A 15,523-nucleotide genomic window follows, 5' to 3' on the forward strand; every position below is an offset into this window, starting at 1 on the left:
TACACCCCAAAGCCTAGAGCTTTCCATGAATCGTCTCAACGCCTTGCTATGCATCTCAGGTCCAGCGACTGCGGAATGAGTTCTTTTAGGAGCAAATTACAATCAAAGAATAGAAGTGGTATAGTAGCACGCGCCGATGGAATGCAAGGTGTTCTTCTGAGGGACAAGCGCAGCAGCTCATTTCTTCTCCTGAACATCAGCTTCCTGCTGCTTCTCCGTCGATTCATTGGTGGTTGTGGGAGAATCCTGAGGTGCTTTCGGCTGTTCGGCAACAGCTTTGACTTTCACAATGTCGACGAGGTGATCTCCAATATCGCCGGCGCCATCGATCTTGGAGATTCGCGACTTGAAGAATTCGGTGTCACGAAGCATCCTAGATGTTCAATCAGGATCAGTATTTTCATATGGGATCGCAGAAAAGGTTGATGCATACCGTTCTTTCCCAGCTACCGTTTTGACGTCCACATCGTGGAACGCCTTACCCCATTGCTCACGGTAGCTGCTGAACACCGGATCCATGATCATCCGCACTGTCATATCTGGCAAATGCTTGCTGAGCACTTTATGTAGCGTCGTCGTCTCCTTTACCAGAGTTTCCATGTACGGGCTCACAGCCTGGTCTGGTGATGACGAGTCCCAGTTGATCTTCCTCATGACATTGACATGCGTAGTAGCCCGTCCACTCATGATATCCACTAGCTTATCGTTGATGCCGCCTTGATGCTCTTGGTACAGTCGCTTGACCTTGTCGAATTCCACCATCAAGCTTCCAGCACCAGGGGAATGCCTTCGGACGAACTCTCGGACGTAGGGCGTCAGCGCGGTGACGAAGCTCAGAGCCTGAGATGCAAGGGCTAGATGCTTCGTCGTGATGTTCTTCAAGCCTGCGCTTCTCGTTGCACCGGCTCCGAGGATGAGCTGCGAGGATCGTGAGTTGAAAAGCTTGAGGTATTCGAGAAGTGATGGGGTAAGCTCCTGTGTCATGCTCGGTATGCCAGTCATTAGCTGCTCAAATTGGCCGATGCCGTTCAGGACGATGAGGGCTGAATCAGGAAGAAGGAATCTTTGCTCGTCAATGATGGCTGGGCGTGTCTTGTCCTTCGGGGTAGAACCATTTGTCATAGCTCCGTTGGTTTGTTGCTCGCCGTTTACACCGTGAGGTTCATCGCTCCATATCATCGAAGCTCTGACCCACGGCTCGATCTCTTTAGTGCCAGCTTCTATGATCTGAGATAATACTTGTGAATCAGAGTCATCAAAGTCTTTCGCGTCCCATCGGTCAGCATCCATGCCTGCTACAAGGTGTTGCCGCTCTGCGTCTGCCGCGTGGCGTACGTAGTCGACGATATGGGCGTTAACGACGGTCTTGAGGGCCATGCCTCCTCGTCCGGATACCGCCTCGCACTCGTCTGCAAAGAGCCTATTAAGATGGAAGTATCTTAGGAACTGTGGTAATGGAAGCCGTGTGCTTTGCTCTGACCGGACCTTGAGAATCTTCGTGATTTGAGCCTGAGCAATGTCCACGGCTTGGCCTAAGAGATTTGACATATCTAGTGTCTGCTGGATGTCTTCCTGCTGGGCTGTCTCAAGAGTCGCTAAATTGGTCGGAGTGGCGCCTATATAGCTATTCCAATCCGCGACTGGTGGACTCATAGGAGACCTTGGAGGCTTTGTTGCCGAAGCGCTGCTAAAGCTACTAGTAATGTCCAACACGACCTTGACCTGAGTCCCCAGTCTGCGCAAGGCTTCACCAACGTTCGAGTATATCTTCTTGAGCATAACCTCCGCATCCTCAGGCTCAAGAGCACGGAGATTCCTCGCTAAGAGACTAGACTTCTCTTGTTGTGTTAGATGTCTACCACCCTGAGTAGATGCCGACATTGTTGACTCATTGTCGTCATCGCTAGAACTCGGCAGATGTCGTCGAATCAAAGTCTTAACCTCTTTCCACACTGCCTCTCGGTAAGCGGCTGTTGCAGGCTTCACCGAGTCTGATTTGGCCAATCCATCAAGGTTAGACAGGAGGACTGTGCGCAGCGACTCGTCAACTTGTAGGTAGGCTGGATATACGGATGGCGTCCTAGCGTGGGTGCCTCGAGATCTCTGGGAAGCCTTGTCCCATCTTTGAAAAGTAGCGTTTGAAGACACAGTGTCGACGTGTCTTCGCAGATCAGAGAGCAGAGCTTCCAGAAATCTTGCCTCGAAGCTTTTACCTATCCTTTCCCTTAAAGACGCAATCTCGGCACTGGCGCCGTCCAGAGCTTTGATGCCGCGCAGATCAACGAGGTTGCCTCCGCCAGGTGTAACCTCATTTGAGTCCAATGTTGTAGGCTCCGATCGCCCTCCTGCTATCAACCTCTCCACATTGGTCAATCCTCGCAAGGCTTCCTCGATCTTATCTTGGTCGACTTGGTCCTCACAGCGAGCTACGGCATCAACAACATCACGCAGTTGTTGGACAGCGTCGCCTAGCTTCCGAACATTTTCGCGGCGCCTTCGCATGGCAACGACTTTGAGACCTCCGACGGCCATACTTTTGTCCAACCTGGCCAGGTCTGCTCTCAGCGCCTGTATCTTGGCTACAGAAGCCGACGCTTCCATGTGCAAATCCCGTAGTGAGCCAAGGGCTGCAAAGAAGGATGTGGAAGCCGTAGAGATGGATGATATCAGATGAACCTCCACCGTATCCATATACCATGAGAGTTTCTCTTGCAGGATGGCATTGGATGCTAGCGCTTTCCTCCCGCCTGTCCCTGGCGTCGGTGAAGCTCCATTTGCCCCGGGGGGAGGACGTACGATTTCTGATCGTTCACTTACGATATCGAAAGTCCTAGGATTCTCCAGATGAAAGTTTGGGTCGAAGTAGACTTGGGGGACGGTGGATAATGGCGCCACTGGAAGCGGTCCTCGCCGCGAAATTCCTCCACTGCTCTTTCTCTTGGGCTGTGGCCTTTCTGGTATTGACCCAAGTGCTGCGAGTATATCCCCTGGTTTCTGAGCGCTAGATATACTTGCTTGTCGACTTTGATGACCCGGATTTAGAAAGCCCGACAGCTGCTCACTTTTTGAAGAAGCTCGAGAACTTCTGACTTGCGACGGCCCGGTACCTTCGCTCTCCTTTGCACGCTGAAATGCATCGTATAAGGAGCCCGCTTGTTTGAGGTAGGGTAGGAACGACGAGGATTCGACGTGGGGAATGTTCGTTAGAGTGACCGGAGGGATGTCTTTGGCGGAAGGGAGCTTCTGTGCGCTGGGGCCTGAAGCATGCGGTAGAAGACCTGTGCGAACAATCGGTGGCTGCAGAAGAGTTGCGATGGCTTCTCATAGCAGAGATCAGTATTTATTCACAAACGTAACTAATCAAGAGTTGCACGAACCATTGTTGCCCGCCTCTGCTATCGAATCTCTACTCTGTGTCGCCGTGTCCAAGACTCCGCCGATTGATGTAATAGAGCTCGCGGTTGAGCCTCGACGTCGGTTATGCCCATACCGTCCGCTTGAGCCCGGTCTCTGAGGCGAGTCGCTCTGGGGGAAAGGGTACTGAGAGGTTGATGATGGGCTGACAACAGGCGATCCTTGGGTGTCGAATGATTGCCTCGGTTTCGAGGAGGACATGACGATTGAGAGGTTGACGGCATGGGGACACTTTTGCGAGATCTCGTCTCCATCAGTTCAATCGCATGATGATTGCTAGCTCTATCTACAGTACAAAATCCGAGCTCTCTGCCAAGCCCACTCGTGTATGGCGCTACTCTAAAGTAGAGTAGTGTTTTGCAAGCGCGCGCCTAATCTTAATCGAGGACTTGGACACCTTGGCAGATGAAGGCGACAAAAATCTGCCCCCAATCGAAGCTCACTTGGGGGCTGCCGCTTTAGCGAGGGATCCTTTCCACTCATCAAGACCTTCTGGTTCGAGCATCCAGAAAAGCGCGCGCTCTCGCACAGCCCGCCCCAGGGGCCTCAGAGATGGCTGCCGAGGTGGGGTATGAAAGGGAGCGGTGCCCCGCCCATCCTGGCTCTTCATTTCTTGCTCTTGTGACCAAAAGATTAAGACCACCATCTCCCCCATAGACATACTCGACACCTATCTTTGTTTCATGCGGTTATGAGCCGAAACGACGTACGCCAGCAGAGCTACTGAAGAGAGCTAAAGCCAACCGCTACAAGCAGGAAGGTCATCAGGAAGAGGATAGCAAGAGGGACAATACAAAGTATATGAAGAAGACCCTGAGGGATCGAGACATTGCTTTAAGACGCTATAAGAAGTGAATACCAACATCAACTTAATTCCGTTTAAAGATATATACTTACTTAATTGAGCAGATAAGTCTTTGCTGTTGGTTAATCGAGTGACGAGTAACCGTATCGATGAGGAGGATAGATATGCGGTATACGATGTAAGTGCATGCCGAAATAGAATATAATGTCCCCAAAGCTGTACGGAACTCCATCAGTAGACCAAGAATACCCTGATCAAAGAAGATTTGGTCGTGAACAAGAAGAAGTCGAAGTACTTATTCGGTGAAAAGGAGCTGGTTCAGTTCACCAATACATACTGGACTGTCGACGACGCCCAATTCACCCATCCATGCAACAAAGTTCAAATTCTGTTCGCAATCGCCGTCTTCTGCTGGACAGGAGCAAGAATCGGCGCCTTCTTCCCTGAGAAGAAGAACAAACATAAAGGGGGTCTTCGATATCGGGTAGATCTCTTGAATGATCAAGATGGGCAGCGGCTACACTCATACCCACTCTCCCCATACGTCCCCTCCTGCCCATAATTGTAAAAATACGCACAATGGCCCCCGACACAGAGTTCGTCGCAACTGCCCATTTCATCCGTGATATCCCCGTCCGTGCAGACCGTCGGTGTCGACCCCGTGTCGATGCAGTTCGCGGTCGCGCAGGATTGCCCGGGTGTGATCCAGCCCAGGGCGCAGCGGCTTCCGGATTGGCCGTCCACGGTGCAGGCTTCGATTTTGCTGAATTCGGAGGGTTGGATCCAGTAGCGGAGGCAGTCGATGGTGTAGGAGCCGCCTAGTTCCTTAAGGTGTGTATTGGGGCTGCCTGTGTAGATGGAAGAAGATCAGTCTCTACATACAGAGGTCGGGAGCTGTTTTTTCTTTTCTTTTTGACAAACAAGATAGATGATGGGGGAGGAAAGCGGGGACTACCATAGTCGAAAGAACTCATGAGCGAGATATCCAACGAAGCACTGCGACATTGACGGTCAAAATAAAGGGAGTGCGCAATCCTCCGTCGGTATTTGATTCAATACCGAGCGATATCCTTGCGAATCTCATGCTCTCCATCTCTTCCCACCACAATTCAACTTACAACCATGAAAACACTCTTGATCACTCTCCTCCAATTTCTCCTCCTTCTCAAACCCCACTTCGCCTGCGCAAGAGGTAAATTTGCCTTCGCCCCTTCATGCCTAACCGCCGCCAACGCGCCCTTCATGCGCGAAGAAATCACGCTGGTGATGGAATCCGCCGCGAGCACCAAGGCCGCACTTCGCAACCCAAATGCCGACACAAATAGATTCGTTCGGTGGATGTTCGGTACCAGCACGCCTGCTTACGACGCTTACGCAGCGCCGCGAGCCATCATCGGTGGCACGGGCACCGGAGAAGACGACATCATTGGCATGGCCGGTGTGACTGGGGAGGTCCCTGCGGAAGAGGCGGAGGGAGGCGACGTGGTGAGTCACTGAGTTGGGTGGTCTTGTTTGTCGTTGTTGTTGGCGGGTTTGCCGCATACGGTCTTCAAATAAGGGTCTTGATTCGAGGCTGATCTGATTCAAGATCTTCTATTGCGACATGAGCCATATGAAACCTCTATATAACGAAGAAGGAGTTCTCGTGCAGTGGTATGATAGATGTGAGTCTCTCATTGTTCTCTCTGTGCCCCCCTTTTCTCTGCAGGCCATCCACCAAATTTATTAACGTCTTAATTCAGCCCTCAAGAGCTACAATGACGCAGACCCTGCCTATCTACTCTGCAGAGACACCAAGAGCAACTTCCGAGGCAACCTCGATGTCCCGAGCGCCCTCAACTTCGCATGGCAGAAGGTCGACGGCGAACTACCGGATGCTCCGGATACCATCATCATCTGCCCGCGGTACGTCGAGGCCGGTTTGGCGGCCGCGTACCAGGACTCGGGAATTTTCGACGATAATTTTCTCACCCGGGAGAGACGGTTCTGGCAGGGACGGTCCACGCAGCGGACTTACGCGCCGATCGATTACTATAACCTGTTTGATAGCGGTATTGCGCATGAGGTTGGCGTTACGCTTGGCTTATTCTTGGATTGAAACCATCTCCTAACGCTGATGATACAGATGTACCATACTCGGATCGGTAACTTCAGGGATGATGTTGCTCGTGGAGATTCCTACAGTGAGCACCAACATTTGATGAAGGCCATGTCTCTGAAGCTGACCAATCGAAAGCCTGGGCGAATTGTCGAACTCTATCGTCAACCTCACACCCGGACACAGGCGCACCGCGTAATGTTGGCAAGTCTCACAGCTTATCTCCCTTCATACCATCTTTAATCATCCTCACAGATAATTTCACATTTCTTAGTATCGGTAGGTACTATTGAACACGGCCTGGGACTTCTGATTTCGCTGACTTGGAGAAGCAAACAAACTCAGAAATCTGGGACGAACGATCAGTTCCATTGGCGGGGTGGCTTGAATAGATTTGCTTATAATCGGTAATGTCCGCCGCTAGAATAGAAAGGAGTTCTACGTGAAAGCAGGTTGCCACGCTACTCATCAGCGGCAGCAGATACGGTCTGATAAAGCGCGATAGTAGGCCAATACGGGAGATACACACTCTGAAAGTCTTGCATGCGCGCTCCTCTCCTTTTTAGGGAAATTTGGACAATAACGAAACAAGCCTTCGTGAGGGGCAGATGTAAGATCGTTCTGCGTCGTCAGTGTATCTGGATGATATGTCCCTAGCGTCATTTTCTGTCCTGCATGTGCGCGTCTGTAGAGCGGCACTGCTGCCTTGTACTTCCTACGAGTTACAAGTGCAACGGCTAAGTGGTCGAGGTTGAGTAGCATATCAGGGCGCTCTTCCTCAAAGATGTCTTCTCTCTTGTCCAGAGTAAGCCTCAAGAGCTGGATGGCTGCTTTTTCTTGCGTTGACCGAAAAGCACGGTTGCTACGTTGCTCGGTGCTGTTAAGATTTCTGGATGATCAGGTCCTAGCACTTCCTTCATCCTGCCAATCACGTCTCGAATCATCTTCTCGGCCTTCTTGTGGTGGTCTCCGGTACTGATAACTACGGCCAAGCCGTCCGTTGTCTTGAGAACTTCCGGACCTCTCGACTGGAGAAGTCTCTCTTGCACAGAGAGGACCCGCTAGTATAGTTCCTCAGCCTCTGCATACTTCTCTTGCCCTTTCTTTGTGATCGCAAGATCTTTGGCACGTTCCAAAGTATCTAAGTGCTCTGCGCGAAGGACCTAAAGCTTGAGAATGAGCAGAAGCTGATCCATTTCCGGTCTCACCCATCCGAACGTGTCGATGTAGGCGACATGCCACCGAAGACCGCAAAATCCAGCCTAAAACGCCAGCATGACCACTGCCCATCCCATCACAATATTCTCGGGCAACAAGAAACGGGGGGTTTCAATTAGGCGCAAACTCGGGATACGTTAATGTCAATATTCGTAGTCAGCTAGGCTAGTCAGCCCTTCTCGATCAGCTTGGAGTGCATCGATAATGATACTGCATTTGCGTACCCGCAGAAGACTTTCTAACAAAGCCCGACCCTTGCTCCACCATCCCTTTCCGACAGGATCCTGCTTTCGTCGATCGGCAATATCCTCGCCGAGATCGACGAGAAATGTTCGAAGCCGGCCTCTCGAGCTGCGCTGGTCGGTCTAGGAGGAGTACGGTGAATACTTAGAAAGCTATATCTCGACAAGTGCTAATGCTCGGGAAAGGGATTCTCAACTCGCAATTGATTACTCCAGATACAAAATGGTGAGTGTCCGGTCATACATAATCCCCACCATCTCCGGGGATCAAGAGGCGTATGTGCGAGAGACGACCAGGTGCTAAAAATGTCCCTCAGCTTTCCATATAGCGCTCTCTCTTGCTGAGTATGACGCCTCACAAGCGCCGGCAGCAGCATCGGACCCTCACCAGAAAGGTAGCAGAAGCGATCGCGCTTCCGAGAGTTTCTTGACAAGATACGGGGAGAGAGAGAAGAGTATCGTTTTGAGGAAGGAACATCTCGAGACAGCCATTAACATGTCCACCCAGTCTGAGGATTACTCACCAAACCGCAGGCCATTCCTCAACCGAGATGGCAATGATGGATCCGACGAGAAATGACGAATACGAATTTGGAAAACCTTACAAACGAAATCAAAAGGAAAAAGACAAGGAAATGGGCGATGTTTGGAGGGGCGAAGACAGCATGATGAAGGTTTCAGAGGAAGACTCACATGGTCAGTCAACGCCCAGACGCTCGAATGGCTAGGAATCAAGACAAGATCCAGCCACTTAACTGGCATGAGACAAAACCCATCTATGAACCGAAGTCTTTTAGCTTTCTTACTCTCGAGTGACTGTCACTTTGACTTGAGTGGGGTAGACAGAGCAGGGGAGGTCAGCAAGAGACGAAGATGAAGAGGGTGATGGGGGCAAAGACGCCTGAGTTTCATGTAAAAAGAGTTACAAATGTTAAAATCACTTTCAGTGAAAGTTAAGTATCTTCACGCCAACTATGATGATGGCATAGCCTGGCGATTGCGCCGCATGGTCGATATTCAACCTATACGGAGGTGACAGAAACGTGCTTCTCACTCACTCGAGCCTCGTACCGACATAGCCGCTTTAGCAAGTGTGCTAGTAAGCCCGGTCTCGGTGATGAATATTTTCTCTTCGGAGAAAACAGGTTAGATTTTATCCTTCCGAAAGTTCCAAAACCGCATGCTTGCGTCTCGACACTATCGGAAGAAAAGTGTCGTCTAGATACTATCGGATGGTATACGGGAAGGCTCAGATCGGTAGGGAAGCTTTAGGGTATGGGGAGGCCTAGGTAAGAGAATGTCGCAAGTTACGGAGGAGTCGCAGGGTGGGACGGAGTCGTAGGTACCGCTTGCTATAACGTTGTGTCTTTCGTTTGTCCTGCGTTTTGGGAGAAGGCTAGATCCCAGAGATGCTTTGATCTTACTCTCTCAGATAGCAGATGGCGGCTGCCTACTCAGGCTGTAGTCAGAGCGGCAAACTGCAAGTTGGTGAGCGAAAGGTTCGACTTGAGGCGATCAGCGTCTCCACGCAGTTTATCCGGGCTCATAGTGAGTGTAAAGACTACCCAACACCTACGCAATGGAACGGTGTCATGCTAGAAGGCCTTGCCGGCACATGTGGGAGTCTATGCGATAGAGACACGACTGGATCATCCAGTATCTCATCCACCATTATTGCGCCTGTGCAGGGTTCGGAGATTTTTACCGACTTGTGTACGATGGCCATGTATGATGCCGTGCGAGGAGTCGATGTCACCAGCACAAGCTGACCAGAAACATCATTGCAGCTTGAGCCATGTGTGGGGATGTGAGGTAGTTCTGCAACAAGCCAATCCACGGTATCAACAATTTGTAACTGCGGAACATTTCCGGTTTGGTGGCTGTGGAGCTAGTTCGAATCCTGGCCAGTTCGGACATATTTACGCGCCAGGCCGAGCACTATTGGCTGATAAGGAACTCGATGTCAAGAGGCTGGTCGTGTGCTGATTTGCAGCTCTAGCGCAAGCCGACAGGCCAAGATAGGTAGTGAATGGCAGGCTTATCTGGCATCACGAGAGCCTGCAGCGCCCCGCATGAACGACAATTTTAACCGAGTTGTAGGTGAGGTTCTCTCCTTACGGAGTAGTTGGATCTTAGTTGTCCCATTCATGAAAAACACGCATCAATGCACGCATAGGGGCCCACATAGAGTGTAGATAGTGCTCGTACCCCAGCGCAAGAAAACTCTCATGCCTATGGCATAGACCTGGAGCGGAATGATAGCTAGCTATGTACAGGTGTGGGTGGGTGGGACAAAAGTATGCAATGGCTCTGAAAGAGACGAAATCGAATGAAGAGCCATTGACAGGTGCAAAACAGGTGGCTATATAGCTCGTACTGGACACCTGTCTTCCTACCCCTTGCAGGGGTACCGACAGGGCCATGAAACAGGGGCATGTCATGTGACCCACTAACCCCCAGTCCCACTGTGGCGATCATCTCGTCTCTGTCTCATCTCTGTGAAGTTTCCCTGTTAACTCCACCTCGCTGGTAGATCTGTCTCATTGCCGTTTCTCACATTGATCGCTAGCAGGGCGAGATGGTTCACATATATGGTTGACGTATACCAGTGCTAAGAAGAAGGACATAAGCCTAGTGATAGGGGACAAACCCGCCCATTCAAAACCCAAAGGTGTACGAGGCTCATCTTAGTCCCCATGCTTGACTCACGAAACACTTCACAGCCCATGTCTCTAAAACATGTTTCTGAGACTGCCAACGATCCACGTCCTTTGTTCACCTCTTAGGGTCCCGTACAGATACTGATTAGGAAAGGTCTATGATTCTGCCTTCCAATCCATCAGTACCATCGAGCACGCCAGCACTCAAACATGGAGCGCATCATCATCAATACTGTAATCTAACAGTTGGTCTCCGAAACCTCATCCAACGAACTGCCATCACAGTACAGGTTTTGCGGTGAATAGTGTCATAATGCATCGTGGTACTGCACCTACCATTGCCACGGAAGGTATTAACGATGGAGAGGAAGGTGTTATGAACAAGAAAGAAATGCAATCGGCGCTGGGAGGGTAATGGAACGGGGGAAATGAAGAGATGTGCAATTTCATTTGTGAGAAGTCAAAGAGCAGAGCGTTTGATGATAGGTCTTTGCCAGGTCATAGCTACCTTTTCATCATCGCAAGTCGAATCATAAGTCCTAGTTCTCCCCTCGTCCGGTAGGGTTGAAAGAGATTAGATGTCCGAGTACATTTCCGGTCAAGAATGGCTGGCTCACTGGGGGCTGAAAGAGATTGTCTCCTGTGAAGAAAATTGCACTGCTTTAGAAGACAGACTCGAGGAGTCAAAGGCCAGCACTCTGTCTCTTCGAAGTCACTGAAATCACATCATGCAATCTCAGCATCTGAATGGGAAAATTCGCGAGTATCTAGGAATCACTTTCAGTCTTGCCATACTCCGCTTTGGGCTCTACCATATTCATCTGTGCCTCTCCCTTGGCAGCACCGATAAGCAACTGCAACTCCTCATGGTCTTCCACGCCCACAAGTTCGACACCAGATCCGACCGTCCTGATGCGCGTATTGAGGCTCATGGTCCGAAAACGCTTGATACCAGCGCAGGTGTTGCTTAGATCCTTATCACTAACCTTAGATGTCTGAGCTAGCACGAGGAGTTCCTCTAGCGTGTCCCAACAGCCGGATCTTCGTCGGAAAAGAAGAAGATGTGAAATGTGGGCCAGGGCGACGACCACATAGACGAGGAGAACGGCGATGGCTAAGTAGTCTGTTGCCCTTGACGCATTGAAAGCGTAGCCTGATTTGAGAAGATTGTTCAGCTCTGTTCTCTTGCGCTGATCGAAAAGGAGGACGCTCACCTGTCAGATAACCCTGGAATGCCATTGCCGTGTGGGAGCCCGTCCCAGTTGGCTTCGGACAGAATAGGTAGTTTGAGGTGACATTCTCGCATTTGGAACGATCATTTGTGTAGACAATCTGGCCGTCATGCGTGAATACTCTCTCAAGGCCCACGCGCGACATGCCGTCCGCAAAATAAGTGGAGATAATGGGCTCATAAACTGCGGCTCCGCCGTTGACAGACGGGATGCTAAGGTTGGCTGCTACAAAGACGTCTTCAAGACCTGTCGTCAAGCTCGATGCACTCATTGTGAAGTTGGGTCCCTGGTTGTTCTGTGTCACCGGGCTCAGAGCCTCGAGCCAAGCTCTGTCGGCTGCCACATGTCTCCAATCTCCGTTGTTGACTGGTAAGGCGGTTGTCCTGAGATTGTTGCGTGAGACCTCGTCACTTATAGCTACACTGACAGGGTTACCCCAGGCTTTCAAAGTAGTGTTAGTCCTCGATGATTCCATCATTGTATGCACAACTTTGTTCCATCGAGCATCTATTGAACACACAAAGCCGTCACGAACAGTTCCTGTATTCGATCGAACGGGTCCCAACAATACTAGTCCTGCTGTTATCGACGTGGCATTGGCGATAGCAACCCAAACGGTTGTGAATGAGGTATTGTTTGTCAGGGCGTTGTGAGACGTGCCCCATATTGGCTTTGGAAGCTGTATGGTAACGAACTGCCGTTCGGAGCTGTTGCTTTGAGCCCAAGCTCTGTATTCTTCGAGCAATGGTAGAGAAACCGTCGTGGTATTGCTTGAGAATGTTTGGATATCAGGGGCACAGACGGTCCGGACAGCTGACGCTTGTGAGGTGATACTTCCCGAACGCTGCCCTCTAGATTGGTAAGGTAGAGGATACAAGTGCCCGGGATTCCATTGCGGGTCGTACCAGAAATAGTACGCGACCTGAGAGGTGGCTGCGTGTGGAGCGAACGCCCAGGTCTCTGCACTTACGGTGCTCTCTCCTGGCCAAACGTCCAAGAATCGCGAAATTCCAGTCTCTTGCGTCCCGATTCGGTAATTGTCTTTGTACAACGCGTAACTATAATAACTCTCAAGATTACGAGATCCTCGCGATATACATTGTTTGAAGTTTGAGCTATTCGTTCCAAGGCAAAGAGGACCCCCAACATTGTTTGCAGTCAGTTCATCTGGCCAGTAGTCAGAGGCGGTCCCCTTCACGTAATAAGCAGTGCTGAAAGAATGCCAGGTCTTTTGCAAGCAGAACTTTCAAATCAGCAAACAGTTCGCTTGACTGGGGGAAGAATTAAATTCTACTCACAGCGATTCGAGGTAGCATTAAGATCGCGCTTGCCGGACCTACGGCAAGGGCAAGGGTGCAACCCATTGTGATCTGCGCAAAAAGCTGTGCGCCTTTCCGCTTACAGTACCAGGTCCCCGAGACGCCGCCCCATAGAGCTGACGACCATAGGTAACTGGGACGAGCGAACGAGAAGCCAGCAACGGCTATTCCTAGAGGAATACCGTCTCGCAGCAAATAACTTCCGATGACATGAAAGAATGTTGCTCCAACGCCTGCAATTACGAGAAGTTCCTGGCTTGACGTGATCAGCATGTGATGGCTGAGTACTGGTGCATCATTGTAGGGTATTGTTACTTGAATTTTGGCGGCGACTTGAATGAACCCAAGAGCTAGGGCATCCCCCTGATCGGTATTGGAAGGTTGAAGATGTTCACCGATGTAGAAACCGCCTAAATTAAGTCGAAGAAGTATAAGTGTGACGGCGAGTGGTGGAAGATGTACAAGACAGCGGCCGAAAGCGGCTAGAGCAGAGTCTTCGATGACCACCTTTTTGGGCTCGAGCTGTTGCAAGTAAGGCAGCGAGAGTGCACGTAGAAAAGCAACGATGTCGAAACCAAGACTTCGACAAGCACGCGCGAAAATGCCAGGGGTAGAGTGCATTATGGCGACACATCAGAACTGAATAAACACTGGGACCGTCGCATTCTTGTAAATAGATAGCTATGCATCGAGCCGTCCCCTTTTGAAGTCGAGACATTTCAAATAGGTTGTGAGTACCTACAATGGAGACGCGCAAGGATGATTCAGTAGAAAGGACTCACCGCACAGTCTTGCCCTCCAATGGCCTATCTCATTCTGCCTAGGGTGGAGCGCCGATGAAGCTCGCCAGGCTATGTATTGTGAGAGGTTGCTTTCCAATGGCTTATCTCATTCTGCATAGGATGAAGCGCCGATGAAGCTCACCAGACCATGTATTGTGAGAGGTGATGACGTGGCCCGCGAATTTTTGAGATGCCTCAGTTGCCTGAAAAGGGTTTCATTCGAGGCTGACGTACAGCAAAGATGATTGTTTTAAACTCTGCTGATGTTTCTCACCGCTGCGGAGCTAGGACCCTCACATTGGGTCTTTCTGCATGCATACTCAGCCCGCCCTCAGCCGTAGACTTGGCCAAACCCGGTCCGAAGCCTCGGCTACACTGCCCGTAAACACCCATCTCGGATATTGAATGATTAGTAGGCTTCCCGAGAAGCTATCTTGCGATAAGCATGAAATATGCCGACATCGTATAGCCCGTTCCCTAGTTCATCCTACCATAGCTCCCTTCGAACGTGGACGTGGACTTGCAGAGGACGTCATGGCTGCGGATGCTGGTCGTTACGCCGTTATTGGATTTTGCAATAGTAGTGTTTCTGTGCAGAGAGAAAAGTTTGGCACCCTCACTGGTTGATTTGGGTCAGGACCATTCCGGAAGACTAGACCTACACCAAGGAGTTGGACTTGCGATGAGTCGCCAGACCTGCGCCAAGTCCGGCACCCGAAGCTACAGCCATACACAGCACAGTGATCACTGCAAATGTCCAAAAAGCTTTGTGCGGGCTGTGATTTCCCGTGGACGGAAGAAGTGGCAGGATCGGCTCGTTAGGGGCATGATCGTGCGATTTTTCCGGCCCAGCGTAGTACTTTTTCGCGTCCGGAACAGGAGAAATCTGTGGCCCTGTGTCTGACACGACCTCCATTTCGGATTGTTTTGTTTTGTTCATCCTCCAGACCTTAGTTCTGAAATCCTGAGCTTAGCGAAAAGCTAACGAAGTCCGGAGAGTGACACAAGTGACAGAACCTTATTCACCTCTTTTTTGCAACAGCTTCCTCGCCGATTGGCTAGAACAATAGATATGAGAAGGCTATGCTAGCATGACCTGGTTGTAGTTGGACGTGAGATTCATGGGTCAAAGTATAAATGTTGAGACAAACGATTAGACCTCGGGGCAAAATAGAAGGGGCCGAGCCTGTGTGCAGAATCTTTTTTGCAATGGAATTGGCTTACTGCTAGGCACAAATCGTGCAAAGCACTTCAGCGGGGCATTGTTAGGGTAGCTGCATGGCGCTACGCATCCGGCAAGCAATTTGCTGACAAGGAATTCCATCCTGAATCGAGGGTCTAACGGGGCATATTGCTGATCACAGAATTTCTGCATTCTGTGTTCACCGACTGACAGCGTCAGGCTTAACGGAGTGTAAGTGTGTATGGAATGATTTTCACACGACAAATGTCGGAGGTAGAACTCCCCACAGCCGAGAATTTATTTACTGTGGTGCGCAGCCAATGTTTCAAAGCCTTGTCATAGCTTCGAGGTAGACCAACAGCCGCTTTCCGACTCTCAGCATCCAAGGCTGTAAATCGGCGCATACTTTCGACCTTGGCGTCCTCGCTCAGCCGAAAGCGACGCTGTAGACTGCGGATCTTCGCAGCCTTGTCAACCCTTTGTTGTAATTTCTGCGTTCACATGCACTGAGTTTGATGCTGCTGGTAAACTCCGCTTGCTGAGGGGTGGAACGTATTCGTATAGGTATGG

General features: G+C 50.6%; 5 protein-coding genes across 5 annotated transcripts; 3 read left to right on the plus strand and 2 right to left on the minus strand.

Moving 5' to 3' along the window:
* Positions 1-177: 177 nt before the first annotated feature.
* Positions 178-3,615, minus strand: HO133_005572 (uncharacterized protein; the record flags this gene model as incomplete). The annotated part of the gene is made up of 3 exons (XM_037296481.1): positions 178-373; positions 434-3,317; positions 3,378-3,615. The coding sequence occupies 3 exons, from the start codon at positions 3,613-3,615 to the stop codon at positions 178-180; spliced, it is 3,318 nt and encodes a 1,105-aa protein (XP_037148463.1).
* Positions 3,616-3,966: 351 nt separating this feature from the next.
* Positions 3,967-4,269, plus strand: HO133_005573 (uncharacterized protein; the record flags this gene model as incomplete). Its single annotated transcript, XM_037296482.1, has 2 exons — positions 3,967-3,978; positions 4,072-4,269. 2 exons carry the CDS (start codon positions 3,967-3,969, stop codon positions 4,267-4,269), a joined length of 210 nt encoding a protein of 69 aa, XP_037148464.1.
* A 1,072-nt stretch (positions 4,270-5,341) lies between these two features.
* On the plus strand, positions 5,342-6,317 carry HO133_005574 (uncharacterized protein; the record flags this gene model as incomplete). Its single annotated transcript, XM_037296483.1, has 3 exons — positions 5,342-5,704; positions 5,808-5,883; positions 5,962-6,317. 3 exons carry the CDS (start codon positions 5,342-5,344, stop codon positions 6,315-6,317), a joined length of 795 nt encoding a protein of 264 aa, XP_037148465.1.
* Positions 6,318-8,328: 2,011 nt separating this feature from the next.
* Positions 8,329-8,682, plus strand: HO133_005575 (uncharacterized protein; the record flags this gene model as incomplete). Its single annotated transcript, XM_037296484.1, has 2 exons — positions 8,329-8,473; positions 8,624-8,682. 2 exons carry the CDS (start codon positions 8,329-8,331, stop codon positions 8,680-8,682), a joined length of 204 nt encoding a protein of 67 aa, XP_037148466.1.
* Positions 8,683-11,204: 2,522 nt separating this feature from the next.
* Positions 11,205-13,609, minus strand: HO133_005576 (uncharacterized protein; the record flags this gene model as incomplete). Its single annotated transcript, XM_037296485.1, has 3 exons — positions 11,205-11,590; positions 11,652-12,912; positions 12,968-13,609. The coding sequence occupies 3 exons, from the start codon at positions 13,607-13,609 to the stop codon at positions 11,205-11,207; spliced, it is 2,289 nt and encodes a 762-aa protein (XP_037148467.1).
* Between the last annotated feature and the right edge of the window lie 1,914 nt (positions 13,610-15,523).

Source organism: Letharia lupina (genome assembly GCF_014066315.1).
Source record: "Letharia lupina isolate WasteWater1 chromosome Unknown contig_21, whole genome shotgun sequence".
Classification (NCBI taxonomy): Eukaryota; Fungi; Ascomycota; class Lecanoromycetes; order Lecanorales; family Parmeliaceae; genus Letharia; species Letharia lupina.